Source organism: Patagioenas fasciata, chromosome 3 (assembly GCF_037038585.1).
Source record: "Patagioenas fasciata isolate bPatFas1 chromosome 3, bPatFas1.hap1, whole genome shotgun sequence".
NCBI classification, from domain to species: domain Eukaryota; kingdom Metazoa; phylum Chordata; class Aves; order Columbiformes; family Columbidae; genus Patagioenas; species Patagioenas fasciata.
This window is the reverse complement of record NC_092522.1, coordinates 40,026,158-40,036,798: the sequence shown is the minus strand read 5'-3', so window position 1 is coordinate 40,036,798 and position 10,641 is coordinate 40,026,158. Positions and strand designations below refer to the sequence as shown.

The following is a 10,641-nucleotide window of genomic DNA, read 5'->3' as shown; positions in this document are numbered from 1 at the left end:
CAAATGCTCTCATGAGTAGAACGACTTCATCCCTTCTATTTGGGGTGAACAACTCATTCTTGAACCATTGTATTTACACAGGAGACCCCCTCCCCGCCCCCACGGCAACCCCGCCCCCCCGGAACGACCGAGCCCCGGCCCGGCCCCCGCCGGGACACCCTCTCCAAAGGCCGAGTTCATTCCGAAGGCTGGCTGCAGCAGACAAGCGCTTTTCCACTTGGTACCAAATCTGGAGGCAACTTCATCAAGAGGTTTCACATCACTCACAAAGTACAGAAGAACCTTAGACCCCGGGCAGGCAAATGAAATCCCCGCTCCGGTGCCCCCGAGGCGGGAGGGCCAGGGGACGACGCGGGCCGGCTGGGCGCGCTCGGGCCCTGCAGGAAACGCAGCCAGAACAGAGAAATGACGCCGACTCCTCACAGGCGCGGCCGCCCGCCCTGCGGCAGAAACCTCCCGCCGCCGGCCTCGGGCCGGCGCCCGGCACCGCCGACACCTCTCTGCCGGCAAGGCCAAGTCCGCGCAGGCCAGCTCCGCCGTCCCGCCACCCTCCGGGGGCGGCCCCCTCCGGCCTCGCTTGTTTTGCCGGCCGCCCGCAGGGATGTGCCCGAGGGCGCACGGAGGAGCCGCTGCGCCGCCCCGGCCGCGCGCGGGTACGAGGCGGGTAACCGCTGCCGCACGCGCGTGGAGGAGGGAGGGAGAAGATGCGGCCGCGCGCGCAGCGAAGCCCCACCCCCGTCCCTGGCGCCCCGCCCCTCTCCGTGAGGAGCGGCCCTGGCTTCTCCTCCTCCCCCCTCCCCCACACATACTGTCAGGCCGGCGGGCCGTTCCGCATCCGGCGTGGTTGTGTCACTTCCTGCTCACGCTGGCGCTCTCCCTTTCCCCCTCTCCCCGGACCCGGATGGTAACTGGCGGCGGCGGCGGCTCTAGGGACTGTCAGTGAGCGGCTCCCCCCGGGCCTCTTGTCCTGAGGGCGGCGGCGGCAGCGGCCGGCAAGATGGCTGCGGCGGCCTCCTGCTCTTCGGCGGCGGCACCGCCGGCTGGGCCCGGGCCCGGGCCGGTGTCGGCCGGGCCGGGCTCCTGCGAGTGGCTGCTGCTGCGGGACGGCTGCCTGCGCTGCGACGCCGACGGGCTCTGCAGCCTGTGCTACCACCCGGCGCTCAACGCCATCCTGGCCGTGACCGCTCGTGGCGCCATCAAAGTCATCGACGGCACCTCGGGGGCCACGCTGCAGGCCTCGGCTCTCAACGGTGAGCGCGGGGCCCCCGCTGCCTGCTGGGCCCCTCGGCCACGGCCCGGGCGGCGGGAGGAGCGGGCCGTGGCAGCGCCCGGGGCGGCTGCAGGTCACGATCGCGGCGCTGCGGAGCCGCGGGGGGGGGCGGGCCGGAGGCTCGCCTCAAAACAGGTGTCATGGCGGGCGAGGGGTTTCTGCGGGGAGAGGCCGGGCTTGGTTCGGGCTCTCGCTGCCGCGGGGCTGCCTCTGCCTGTTTTTCACCCCTTCTCGTTCTTCAAGCCTGAACGGTTCCCACGACATGCTCATGTAGGCAGCACTGAGGTGATTTTCCTTAGTAAAATGTATTTGTGTGGTTACTGAAAGATTAAATGGGGATGGAAGACTATGATGTATAGGCCGGTATTTTTTTATTTTCTCAGGTGTTCTTGTGAATGACATAACACTGAACCTTCTAAATATTAGAAAACCATGTTATGAACAATAGGCATAGTTCTAGTTCTTATTGGTATGTGATACTGTAGTAATTTATTTGTTGAGCCTTAATCAATGTGTTTGTTGAGAAGACTTATTTCTTGAAAGTGTCATTTGTCTTCTAGCTCAGAATTATTTAAGATCAGAATCCATCATAAAGTTAGTTAGATAGTACATTTTCAGAATTACTTGTGTAGTTCTTCAGGCTCCTGAGTATCTTGACTGATGCTAGTAACAGGATCCTTGCTATTATGTTAAAGAGGCATGACTACGTACTGAGTTCGTGGAGGCTAAGACTGTAGTATCTCTATAACTGTGAAACTGTGAAGCAGCTTTCTTTGTTGCCCATTAATGTTTTTACGCTCTTAACAAACTAGCTCTGTAGAAAAAGGTCTATATGCCATTAACAGCTTCTGTCTCTCCTTCATGAATGGTTCTTAAACTGTGGTACTGGTCAGAATATTGCCGAGGGGTAGGAAGGATTATTTGGTATGTGGTGAGACCAGCCCTTGGCATAGAAAGATACAGCTCTTGCTAGTTGTGCATTTCCATGTTCAGGTTCTCCTTACAGTTACGTGTTGCTGATAAGATCTAGCTTTGCTGAGTGGTGGGAGTGAAAAGTTGATGTTTGCCACCTGCATGTGGTATAGTAATGTACGGAGATGCCATAGTCTGGGCAACATGTATACTTTCACCTTGAAAACGAGCAACTGTATCACAATGTCAAACTGAAGAGAACAGGACAAAAAACAGTGATTTCCTTTCATAAATTAAAGTTGGTACATTGTAAAGTGCAAAGGTTAAGTGTTTGGGACAATATTAAAAAAAGTGTTGTGGAATTATTAAGAAGGAGTCATCTGCTTTTGTTGTCAGTTGCTTTTATTGAAAATGAGACTCCTTTGCGGTGTTTCCTGCTTTGTTCAGAATTCAGATCACTCTGCTTTTCTAATTCCATTTATTCTACTGTGTTATCTCCTAAAGTGTTTTTTTTTTTTTAAATTAATAACTTCATTTTGTACTTTTCTTCAAGCCATTTCCAGAATTTTGAGAGTTGCTTTTAAGTTGTAAGTGAATTGGGCATAAATCGAGGACTTAATTTGTAATTGGTTGTCTGTGTAGGAGATATTTAATTCCCATGAACAGAAAAATAAGTGAGTGGTGAATCAAAGCCTAAGCTGTTGTTTTACACTTTTCTGTGATAGAATACTTGCAAGGGATTTGATTTAGTATTCAAAACGCTAATGGCAGTTCTCCCCTAAATAGTAACTATTTAAAAATAATGTATTGCTTTGCCTCTGCCATGTACAGTCACGTATACTTCCTTTAGTGTCAGCCTTCTCTGTGACAGCATGACTGTAAAAGATGGATTCTATTCCTCCTCACATGAAGCAACAAAATTGCTTGTAATCTACCCAAATTTTATCTGTTTAATATAGCTGATGATTACGTTACTGGGGGAAAAAAAAAAAAAAAAGAATAACCTTAGTTTAGTTTTAATAAACTTTAAATCAGTTTCCTGATTCAGACTGACCTGTCAGAAGTCTGGTTCATCTCAGCAGCTGATGTCTGTTTGGGCTGTTAGCAACCATGTTCACTCTTGTTCTCTCCCTCTTCAGCCCTTCTTTGAGAAGATGAGGAAGAGGGAATTCAACTGTTCTCTAGTATCTGCCTGCTTTGTACAGTGTGAGCTCTTTTAATGTAGCAGAGTAGCAGTTGGACACTCAGACCTGTAGACCAACTCTGTCCCTGCTCCCTTCCCTGCCATAAATGACAGGTCAAAGGATATTGTTGCGTCAAGGAGTTCTGGTCCTGTGACTAAAAGTAGAGTCCCTAGGAATTAAAACTGCTTCTCTTGGGAGACTGCTTGTCCTCTTTGGTAACTGGGGCTGCAGGTCTTTAGCCCTGCCAAAAGATTTGTGTTGGACAGAAATGCTGTTGCTCATTACCCGAGGGAAAACAAAACATTGCAGGCCTTGCTTTCTAGAAAGCAGAGCAGATCCCTCTTCAAGGGAGGGAGAGGGGAGAGAAAGGGAAACACCACCAAGCCTCAGTGTCGCTTTTATTTGCAGTTGCAGTTCACTGCAGCAATACATTAAGCTTTGAGCTCCTTCTCAGTGAAAAGACTGAACCGGTGGAATACTGAATCTGGTAGAGCAGTGGAGGCTGCCTGCCTTCCTTAGAATGTAAATGCAGATTGTTTGCTGTGATGTGTAAAAGAGCAAGACAAAGGATTCACAGCCAAAAGACAGTGCAGTTATAGATCAGGTCCAAATGTGAGGATGTGGTCTCTGGTCTGTATGCTTCACCTTTTCGTGTGAGCATCATTGGTCTGATGTACGTCCTGATCCAGGGATTGTTCTTCTGAGCCCAGACTGTAGGAATCCACTATGGGTTATGATTATTATTGTACCACGCTGAATCTTCATCAGATCTATCTCTTGAAAGTGTGTGTTTGTGTTTAATCTGTATCTTGTGTGGGCACTGTAGGCCTATTCAAGAGGGCCAGGTGATCATTTGCAACAGCCCAGAGCATGGTAGTAAGAGCACCATTGGTATGGGGAAAATCAGGTGGTCCTTTAAGACTGATATTTGTTTTACCTGGTCATGAGATTGTCCTTTTTATTCTACTATGGCTGTTGCATGTACATCATGCACTTCAGAGAGTCAGACTGGGAGTGCAAGGACAATTCTTGTGATTACTGGATATTATGTATTTCTATGTGTTTGCTAGTAGTAGTTGGTCAGGACAAGTTTTGAATCTGTCGTGCTGGTCTATCAAGTACTTTATTTTCCTTCTTGGGCATTTAAATATTTGTATACATTCAGTTTCAAGTTGAGCACTGGTAGCCAAAGAGTATGAATGATCAGTCTCCAAACACAGCACTAAGGAATAAGCCTTTGCCTAAAAAAAGAGACAGAAAAAATCCAAAGAATCAAACCGAAATTTCAGAATATGAAGTGACTCTCTTAGTGTTCCTAGTGATGTTTGGTTTGTCAGTTCCTTCTATTTACAAGTAAAATAAGAAAACTGCTTGAACTGAGAGAGTACTGTAATTCCCCAGAAGCTTGACCAGGAACACAATAAGAAACTGAAATGCACTGTCAGGTGGAAAGTGACCGTCTTGAATGTTTCTGTAGGTTTTTCTAGATTAACTTGGCATAGCAATAGCTTCAGAGTCTTGTTTGTGAAAATGCACACTGTTTCATAGCTAAAGCCTTCTAAATTTCTATAGAGGCCCTAACAGTAATTAGAATACAGACTTCTGAATCCATAGCGGGAAGGATGTGTTCATTGCATGTATGTACGAGTTCCTGTAGGGAAAACAGAGTCTCTGCATTATCACCAGAGGCCCTCAAATGCTGTTCCTCCAAGAGAAGAATTTAGAAGGAAATAGATCCCAGCCGAGGGGGCTCACTTGTGCCAGCAAGTTCAACGCCATTGTCTACTTGTCAGTGTTCCCTTTTGGGAAGTCCTGTTTGTCTTCAGCTGGATCATTTTGAATTACGGAGCCTTGGAATCTATCAAGGGATGTCCGGTTCTGTTTCTCTTTGACTCCTTTCCATGTGATGCAGGAGGCAAAACAAGAAGAAAAGATGCTTTTTTGTAGCTTGGAAGTTGTAGAGGGAGTGTACACTTCTCATAATCTCTAGGAAGAAACTGTTGAGGTACTCTGACATCCAGTTCTAGGCTTGAATTATTTGAAGACATCATCGTCGTCAATTTCAACTGTTTCAAGCTCACTGTGGTAATACTACTCAAGTTGTCTTCTTCATTCCTCAGAACTGAGGCAAGTTTCTTTGTCTTCTTGGCTCGTATTTTAATTCGTTCAATTATGAGATACAAAAATATTAATTATGAAGGCCGTTGCTATTAATGGAATTTTCTCCTTGTTTTTTTCTCATTGCATGGAGAGTATTGTCAAATACCTAGTGATCTGCTGCAGCCCCCCTTGCCCTTGAGTATATGTGGTTGACGATGCTAATCTGGGTAAAATGCTTCTCAAAGAGATCATTCTATTAGTTTATGTGATCTTAAGGTCATTCATGAGGAGCCTTAAGCACTGGAAAAAACATACTAGGATAATTGTTAGATTTGAGCTGAGTGTTTGATACCAATAAAGACTCTAGATCTCTATGTACTCCATTTGTTCTGCTAGTTTAATCAGAGTATGTCAGATATCCCTTCTTACTTGTTATGCATCTTGCCAGGCTGTCAAGATGCTGTTAGTTGCTATTTCCAGGCTCTTTGGAAGCACATCTGGATTATCTTCTGCAGAAGCTAAAAAAAGAATAAGAATTGAGATCTCTTCGCATGTGTTTAAAGGGTTGTTTGCATTACTGTGCTTATTGCAGGGATCCTAGAAGTAACAACAGACAGCAATGCAGGCATATGTTAAGTTGCAAGGCAAGATACCACAATATTTTTTTATTTTATTGACAGATCATTAATATTTGGACTGATGGATTCATGGCTGTCAATGTAACAGTAGTGCTGTATTATTAAAGGTTGCAGAATGCTTTAATGTCAGATAATCAGAAATTGCCTAGCTCTCTGCAAATGGACTCTGAAAAAGGTCTTCTGCAGGAAGATTTATCTTGAAATGTTTCTTACTGTCCCGAAGAGGAATTACTGTGCCCTGCATCAGGGATTTGAACTTTGACTTCCTCCCCTGTTGCACCTCACAAGTAGCTAAGGTATTCATAATTCATATGAAGAATCCTCAGGAAAATACTAATTTTCAGCCTCAGTGCTGATTGTGGTCCAGCTTTGGTCAAGACAGCTTTTAATATGTTTATGTGATAAACCCTTCAGCTCAGCTACCAATCATGTTGTGTACTGCATCACATAAAATTTAGAAGAAACTTGGCAGAAATATGTTCTGGCAGATAGAACTGATTAGTTCAAGTCCAGAACATTATGAGAAAAAGCAGGTAAATCTCAGATGGACTTGAAGTAATACAAACATGGAGAACATTTTTGCTTTGCATCACTCAGCTTAGTAATCTTCAGAAGCTCCAGTCTTTTTACTATTCTGAACATCATGGTCATCAGTGGTTTGGATTTAGGGTACTCTGCTGTCCTATAATTGGTCTTTTCTAGCAGCCAACAGTAATGTTAGCTGGCTCAGTAGAACCTCTTTCTGAGTCTTTAGTTATATTGTTTATAAAATATTTTGATGGTTACTATTGCATTAGTCTCCATAACTTGAGCTTAAGTGAAATTAAACATCTAGGATTTTATGAGGCCGAGTATAAGAAAAATCTGTCCTAGACTGAAGATTCACCTTAGTTGTTTCTTTCAAGCTTTTAATAGCTATAATGTCTGGGGTTTTTTTCATATGGTCCTGATCTGTTATTTCAGGTTGTATTTCTGAGTTTCTTTCAAATCAGGAAACAAAGCTGCACATCCTTGCTGTTACGAGGATTCTTTAGTTTTCCCTGAACAGCATGACATACTTCAAAAATGCTTCTTAGACTGTCTTGGAGATGGTGATTAGGCTTACAACCATGTGGACTCTTGGACAACTTTTGAGCATCTCAGTCTGTCCTAGGTCCTGTTATGAGATAGCTTGTTGGATGTTGCGTAATCCACTGGAATCAGTAGCTCCTCGACATAATTTAATTTAAAATAAAAAATGTACACATGGATCCATTCACTGTCCTGATGGTTCCTAAGTGATGCCACAGTATTGCTTTCTGGTGTTAGAAAGCTGTCCTTTAAATAGTTAATGCTCTCTTAATTACAATGGCTGCTTGCAGTCACCAGGTGAGTGCTTATTACTGAGTGGACAGTTCAGGAAAGAACAGCCAGTTGTCCTTATTTCTTCCATTTGTGAAGTGCATCTGGATACCAAAATTTGCAGCTTCTTTTGTTTTTTTGTGGAGTCAAATAGTGAATTGTGTATTAGCCCAATTTCTTTGCTGCCTTGGCTTTGGGAAGGGTATGAAGATTTGTTAAGGATCTAGTGCACGCTGCTAGTCAAAAATTAGGCAGGGAGTCCTGTATATGCAAAACATTTATTTTGAAGATTTGCATGTATGGTAGGGGAAGGAGCAGATAAGGATGCTGCACAAGAAGCAGGGGAGAAAAAGCAGAATCTGTTTTACAGCTTACATTAAAGGTGTAAAATTATGGAAATAATAACTGTCACATTAATGTAAACACTATTTTATTGATAATTTTTTTAAGGTGTAGCTTAAGAGAGGAGGGAATTTCTGTATCAGTTAAGTAGTCTTGAAAATTAGTAACATTAGTGAAAACACACAGTCTGAAGTGCTGGTTAATGAAGGCTTGCGTGGCATACAGTCTGTTGGCAGTTCTTGAGGCCCCTGCACAGTTTATGGAGGAAAAACTGATCCACTGCACTCTCCTGACCTGAGTGTGAAGCAAATAGGACCTCATCTGAGCATTGGCAGCTGTAGGAAAAGAGTTTGATAAACTGTTTATTGGGTGAGAAGTCACAGAGACTCTGTCATGAAAAACTCCTTATGAGAAGGAATAGCTGTGAGAGTGAGGATGGGACTGAGAGCTATGATTGAGTAGCTGGATGACAGTGGGGAAAGGGTTGGGGAAGTGGGGAGCTGGGGAGATGGCAGTGAAGACTGGGAAGATAGGGAGTGTTTTATTGGTGAGCAAGAAGGCGCTGTGGCTATTGTGAAGATACTGTGGCAGACTTAGTTGGCCTGTCTTCTACAAGATCCTAGATTCATGTTGTGATGTAAATGATGACATGCGACACTGCCTGATAGCCTTTTTTTTAATAGTGTGGTTGTTTTTTCAGTTTTCTGTAGCTTTTATAAGTCAAAATTAACAAGATCAGATTTGTCAACAACTAATCTTAGGTTCCCTATCCATTCAGTACCGAGAAAGGAAGAGTCCTTACTCTGAACTTTTGGAGGAACCTGCTTCCCATTACCTATAGAAGGAATCTGGCAAGACCAGTCTTACAAGGCTTAACTGAGCTTTTCTGAATGTCCACTTTTAGTGACAGAACTAAAGTTAAACTTAATATAGTCACCATGTTCAAGTATTCCTGTGCTGCAGATAGATGTCTTAAACATACAAGATCCTTTAGTTTTGCCACCTTCTCTAAAGAATTTGAAAAGGTGTCCTAAAGAATAGTTTCACTTTTAAATATAACAAGCATTAATGGATCTAGTCTGTTCTACTTCAGCTTTCCTATGTAGAAGCAGTTGTTAGGAGAACATCAGGATGCATTTAATTCATCTGAAGTACTGATAAGAACTTAGTGGAGTTGGAGCCTGCTGTACTGGGCTTTTAACTGACTCATAATACCAGAATGAGATCTTGGAGTTGTGCTAGAAATGTGAAATACCAGCTAAAGTCTCAGGAGTTGTCATATAAGCGATTGCTAGAGAAGTTGTCAAGAACCCAGCTGAGAATATAAGTCCATTTCAATGCCTCTATGTGTGTAATTTTGATACTTCCATCTCAAAAAAAGTATAAAAGAAGTAGAAACAGAAGGTGTGGATTGTTTATGTATGTGAGACAGCATTCAACTTGATAAAGACGGTGGTGGGGATGATTTGGAATGGAGAGGTAAGAGAGCGAGAGAGGCAAAATTCTGGATGTGTAAAAAATGTAAACTTGGAGTTGATTGTCTCTTCTAGTATAAGAGCTGAGGGCATCAAAAGTAGTAACTGAGAAACAGTAAAAATATGGAGGTCCTGGGCACAGAACATTGAGGAAGTACACATGTTGGAAGTACATGTTTGTGGAAGTACAACAGTGTTGGACAAAACTAATGGAAGAACAACCTATCAAAGATAATTATACATAAAAATAATCACTTTTAGCTCAGAAGGTCCCCGAGCACAAACTAGCAGGGGCTGAGTGTTGCAGGAAAGTACCATCGTATACATAGCCTTTCTTAAATTCTTCGCTAACCACTTGGTTTAGACCACTGTCTTGGACAAAATGTGGGCTTATGCAGATTTTCCTCTGAATCTGGTTTGGTTGCTTCTGTGTTCAGGGTTGTATATCCTTCAAAGTACTGTCAAAAAGAGAAAGATAGGTAGTAACTCAGCAGTCTTAACATAGCTGTCAAACTACTGCTACAGTAATGGAAGACTGCTGTTAGATTTCCTCCTAAACCCTTTTTTCTGCATTTTAAACAAGCCCAGTTATCTCAGTATTTCTTCTCCTGTTGTATGCTCCAGCCCTCTTAATTATTACCCCTTTGTGGGACTTATATATATGTGCTGGTATCTCAGATTGAGGACCAAAGCCAGACTTGGTATTCTGGATGTGGGCTTAAAATTGCTGAGTGGAGGAGACAAGGCTGTTCCCTGATGTACTGCCTGGGTGATTCCCTGCGTGGTAGCAGATTGTTGCTGCAAGGATGCATTGCTGCCTCTTGTTCAGCCTGTCCATCAGGATTCCCGAGTTTTTTATTTCCGGTTGCCATCTAGACAGTTGGCCCCTAGCTTCTGTTCATGTATGGGGCTATATTCCATACCAGATGCAAGACTTTGCGTGTCTTTGAACCCCAAGAGATTTGTGTCAAGCTATTTCTCTGGCTTTTTGAGATCTTTTTAAAAGGCAGCCCTGCCATTTAATACATAGGTTGCCCTCAGTCGCCTCCCGATTGGTGTCATCCAGTCTTGCAAAAGGTGCAGTCTGTCCCATCATTCAAGCCATTGATGAAGACAATAAACTGTACCAAGCTTTGCTGAATGCCACTCATAACTGGCTGCCAGGTAGGTGTTGAACTTGACACATGAAAGTCTAGCCAGTTTTTCACTTGCCTTGTAGCCCACCCATCTGCTTTTGAGAACTTTCTGCTTCTCCCAGCTTGATGTTTTGGAAGCTTCTTATAATATTGGGGCTTGGTGGCAGCAGGAGGAAGCTAAACCATTTCCTGCCAAGCAGTCTTGGGAGTTTAAAAAGTGCCATAACTGGAAATGTTTTCTCC

General features: G+C 44.1%; 1 protein-coding gene across 8 annotated transcripts in view; it reads left to right on the top strand.

The window, feature by feature from the left end:
• The first annotated feature begins 991 nt into the window (after positions 1 to 991).
• The window catches only part of BIRC6 (baculoviral IAP repeat containing 6), a 181,105-nt gene continuing 171,455 nt past the window's right edge, over positions 992 to 10,641 (top strand). For all 8 annotated transcript variants that reach the window (XM_071806174.1, XM_065835494.2, XM_071806171.1 and 5 more), the window contains exon 1: positions 992 to 1,250. In XM_071806174.1, coding sequence (XP_071662275.1) covers positions 998 to 1,250 — 253 coding nt within the window. In that variant the 5' untranslated portion in view covers positions 992 to 997. The remainder of the gene's footprint in view (positions 1,251 to 10,641) is intronic.